The sequence below is a fragment of the Anthonomus grandis genome, chromosome 11, assembly GCF_022605725.1.
Source record: "Anthonomus grandis grandis chromosome 11, icAntGran1.3, whole genome shotgun sequence".
Classification (NCBI taxonomy): Eukaryota; Metazoa; Arthropoda; class Insecta; order Coleoptera; family Curculionidae; genus Anthonomus; species Anthonomus grandis.
In genome coordinates, this window is record NC_065556.1 from 7820876 (window position 1) to 7825262 (window position 4387).

The following is a 4387-nucleotide window of genomic DNA, read 5'->3' on the forward strand; positions in this document are numbered from 1 at the left end:
TTTTTTTATCATTTGTGTAAGAATAAGCACATAATTTTCTCAGATAACTTAAAATATTACTCTCTACATACTTAATAATAAAAATTCTGTAAAAGTTATGTTAAAAGTGGTTTTTGACTGACTTAAGCGCTAATGTCCGGAGTATTTTTTAAACTTAAGCACTTTTGCTCATAAACTAAATTAAAAGACTTATATCAACTTTTAAACTTTATTTAAAGTTTTTTTTTTTAAACATATCAAAATAACGTAAAGAGTTCTCCTAACATCCTAAAACCTCCTAATAATATATTCTGCGACGCAATATTAAGATGAAATATATGAAAATTGACCAATACACTACTCATCTTCTTCAGAACCATCAGACCCATTTTTTTGTGCTGAAGAGGTGGGTAGGTTTTTGTAATAATCATGAAATACAGGATCTATCAAATGTAAGACACTTAGCAAATTTTTCTTTTTCTCTTCAGATATTGGTAAAAATGCTGTGTATTGGGGTTGAGGTACTAAATCCGGGTTATTTCGCCGCCTTCGTAGATAAGAAATACTTTTAAAAGGTTCATCTATGTCAACAGAGGTTTTATATTGCATTACGCCAATCTGATCTTTTGTCAATCTCAACCACTGAACATCGTGCCATATAAACTTTTCGTTTTCAGAATTTCGGGTTTTAACTTGAAGCTTTTGATTGTAAAGGGCCTTAAAATCATAAAAATCTGCTTGCAGCATCTCAGTGACTAAAAATGTTCCCTTCTTCCCGACAGAACGGATTAGCTGAGCCCAATCACGTGGGTGGTGAATTCTCATATCCGTCCTTTTTTTTTTCTTTTCAATCATAGCATGTGCGGTGTCACATTCCATATGGGAGTGTCCACTTAGCATAAATTTATGGTCAATTACTTTAAGAGAGGGGTGCTGCTGCAGAACTGAGAAACACATAGCAGCTATGTGCGAATTTCGGTTTTGCCCTGTACATGTATCTGAATACATGACAACATGGGAAATATGTTCAGGCAAAGCCATAAAATATTTATATAAACAGGAACCTATCTGATTTGCCCCTCGGCCAGCTATGGTTTCGTCCCACAAAAAATTGTGTGCAATACTTTCTGCCCCTTCGTAAATTGTCAAATTATAAACGGATAACTGACGTTTGTAGAACATAATACTTGTTTGAATGTAAGGGAGTTGCTTAAATTTGCTGCCAGATATTGCTTCTGGGTATGACGACGACTGTAATGACTTTCGTAGCGGGGAAAAGAGTTTATATGATCAATGACTTGACTTCTTCGTTCATCTGATGTTTTTGAAATTGGCGGATTAATACCCCTTCGGTCCATTTCTGCTATTCCTGCTTCATTTACTGATCTTGAAGCTAACATATACTTTATAAATCCGTCGGTGACATCAAATGTCTTTTGAAAACAAGTTTTGCAAATGGGTTGCAAATCGCCGTTGACTTTTAAATTATACACGTTACTTAGAGTACGATTTCTTAGAGGTCCGTTCTGATGTCGCAATCTCTGAGTTGCTTTAGGGCCAGATGTTATCAAGCCGCTGAGATAATCAGATCTTCTGTTTCTACTATTCATTGACCAAAATGAGTCAAACAATCCTTTTCTTAAATTGTAATCAAACCGATTCTTACACTTTCGCCGACAATCTGGAAGCTCTTCTATACATCTTTTCTCAGATATCATTTTCCCAGTTTCAGTTACGTACGACTGACCTGAGTTTCTTTTATCCTTTCTCTCTTTTCTAATCTTTCGGCATCGTTTACTTAATACAGCAAAAGGCTGCGGATGATTATCGCCTGCGGAGTTCTGATTATTTATTTTAGTTTTTTTCGGAGATCTGAATCCGTTTCTATTGGAGGTATAAAATCAGGATCATTGAGTTGATCATCACCGATAAAAGGGTCTTCTTCAGCGTCAGAATGATCAAGAAATTGACAGACTGGAGTCATTTCTAAAAAAAAAATTTAATTGTTGTAAAACTCTGTTAAAAGAAAAGTTTCTTACGAGAATTACGGTGGAGTAGATTTAAATGAAGTTGCGGATCGTTCTGTTCTCTTGATGATATTGGTTCGGTCTCGGGCTGTATAACCAATTCACAACTTTCTACAAACAATTTTAATGCACGCTTAAAAATTCTAAGGTAAGTAAAAGGGAATATAAAATATACACTTACTATATGTATTTTGAAAATCTGTGGCCCCATAGGGAAGGTCAGTTTTGTTACTGGTCACCATTGTTGCATCAATAATAGTAATTGGCAGACTTTCAATATGTATATTGTTGTCTACTGTTGCGACTCTTTCTGCTTCAGGCTGTTCAACAAAGATTCTGTTTTCTGGAAAAAATTATATTGATGTAGGTAAAAAAAGGCAACAAAGTTAAGGTCAAAAAGCCATGGGTATTTTATTTTATGCCACTTGTGCAATAGCCTACAATACAATTAATCCAAGAAGCAGGTGACTTCATCACTATTGGTAAAATAGATCTTTTCCAGGTGGTACAAAATAGAAAACCAACGACGCCAGCTATATACATGTCAGTATTTTACTAACAAAATACAAAATACTCTCACCATAATAATCTTGAAATTCTGATACCCCATAAGTCAGATCAGATTTATTTTTGTTCATAGTTTTTACTTCAGTAATGATAATTGGCATATCAAGGGTAATTTCTTCTAAAACAGTCTCTTCTGTTACTGGTTCTAAAATTAGAATAATCTGCTTATTTTAACCATTAAAAATAATAATTGGACATACCATCGCTTCTTAAAGACTCAAATTCAATATAATCGTTGCCTGATCCATTTGGAATGTCAAACAACTTTTCAACAGCTATTACCTTAGGTATTGTGGTCTCTGCAGCTTCAAGCAAAGTCATATCTATTTAAAATAATACAATTTTATTGCAGTTTCTTGTTTTTTAATGTGTGTAAGATATTTTCATGTAAAGTAAATTCAGTCAGATAAACCGCAGTTATAGAAAAAACAATAGAAACATTGTTTTTGTTTAAATATTAGAACACGACCTAATCTGCATTTAAAATAAAAATATTTTCACGAATCTTTAATTTAAATTGCGCCAACTACAGTAAAAATGTTTCAATAAAAAAATAAAACTATGCAAACTTAACCTAAAAATTTTACGGTAATTATTATCTTAATATTATTCCTTACCTTTTCCGTGATCCTTGTCTCTCTTCTCGACGTTTAAAGTCATGGCAACTATTTTCTTGCCTCTCGTACACATAATTAACACAAAAAAAGCTAACAATACGTATAAACAGCCAATAAACAAATTGCTTGAAACACAACGTTTCACTCTGCTTAACTAAAATCGCGTTTTTTTATCTCTCAAAACAGCTTAATTCTGCATACGCACTTACACGCGGTGCACTTTATAAATGGCTATAACTGCTTAAGTCGACAAAGGCTCAAATATCCATGTGTTTATCTGGAGTAAAACTGCTTAAGTCAAAATAGGTTGTTATTTCCCCACATAAAACGTACTTTTTAGTGCGAAATGCATTATAAGAATACTTAGGAGTATTTACACGCATATTTTTCCTGTGTATTTTTGTTCTTAAGTATTTTTATGACATTTTACTCAAAACCAATAGGAGTTAATATGTTATGTTCAAGTTAAATAAATCATGTGTTTGTAAATAAACGACTTAGGAACTTTAACCCTTTGAAAAAAAAAAAAATTGGTATATAACCATGACATAATCCCATTTTCTCAAAAAACTGACTTAAGCAATTTTACCCTCTGACCACAGAAATAATAGGGAGCGCGGACTATAAATAGGTCGCTGGCAAACGACATATGCTGCGTTCTCCATTTTGGTTGCGGGAAATTGATCGGACGCTAGCTCCACAAACATCTTGGTGGCAACTACAGATGGCCAAAAAATAAAATAAATCGAATGGCAAAGATCGATCTTATTAAAAATCGAAATTTGATGCTAAATTTTTATTTCTCTATTTGTTTTTTAATAAGAATACATATATATAATTGTATAGAAAATTTAATAAATAAAATAAAAAAATATAAATCATAACGAAAATAAGAAGACATCACAAACAAAATAAATATTGTCATATTGCTAATTGAGGAAACATCAGAACTTATAAAAAAATCGATCGTTAATCTAACCAGTAGGAACTATGTAACGAATGCAAAAACAACAATTTCGATACATGCGTTCCACTTCCTTGTCTGAGTTACAATATTTCCGGTTTCAGAAAAGGTTATTGGATTATTTTCCAGAGGAATTGTTTAAATTTAAAGATTTAAATATATAATTGGTAGTCACTTGCATTTGACAATCTGCTCCTTATTGAGAACTACTATTTTGGGTGTTATATTTTATT

At 32.6% G+C, this 4387-nt stretch overlaps 1 protein-coding gene across 2 annotated transcripts; it reads right to left on the reverse strand.

Annotated features, from left to right (window-relative positions):
• Nucleotides 1-262: 262 nt before the first annotated feature.
• Nucleotides 263-3009, reverse strand: LOC126742005 (uncharacterized). 2 transcript variants are annotated; one of them, XM_050448535.1, is made up of 5 exons: nt 2774-3009; nt 2587-2718; nt 2188-2349; nt 2028-2117; nt 263-1965 (listed from the first exon to the last, which is right to left on the reverse strand). In XM_050448535.1, exons 1-5 carry the CDS (start codon nt 2892-2894, stop codon nt 1829-1831), a joined length of 642 nt encoding a protein of 213 aa, XP_050304492.1. In that variant the 5' UTR covers nt 2895-3009; the 3' UTR covers nt 263-1828. The 2 variants fall into 2 exon arrangements, with proteins under 2 accessions (XP_050304492.1, XP_050304491.1); XM_050448534.1 differs by having other exon boundaries at nt 2019-2117.
• Between the last annotated feature and the right edge of the window lie 1378 nt (nt 3010-4387).

Bases quoted from the DNA above. Each gene is read 5' to 3' on its own strand.
- LOC126742005 (XM_050448534.1), bottom strand. From the start codon at position 2,894: ATGACTTTGCTTGAAGCTGCAGAGACCACAATACCTAAGGTAATAGCT. The intron at 2,350-2,586 runs GTGAGAGTATTT...AATTTTTTCCAG, and splicing joins AGAATTTCAAGATTATTATG to AAAACAGAATCTTTGTTGAA. The intron at 1,966-2,018 runs GTAAGAAACTTT...TTTTTTTTTTAG, and splicing joins TCTACTCCACCGTAATTCTC to AAATGACTCCAGTCTGTCAA.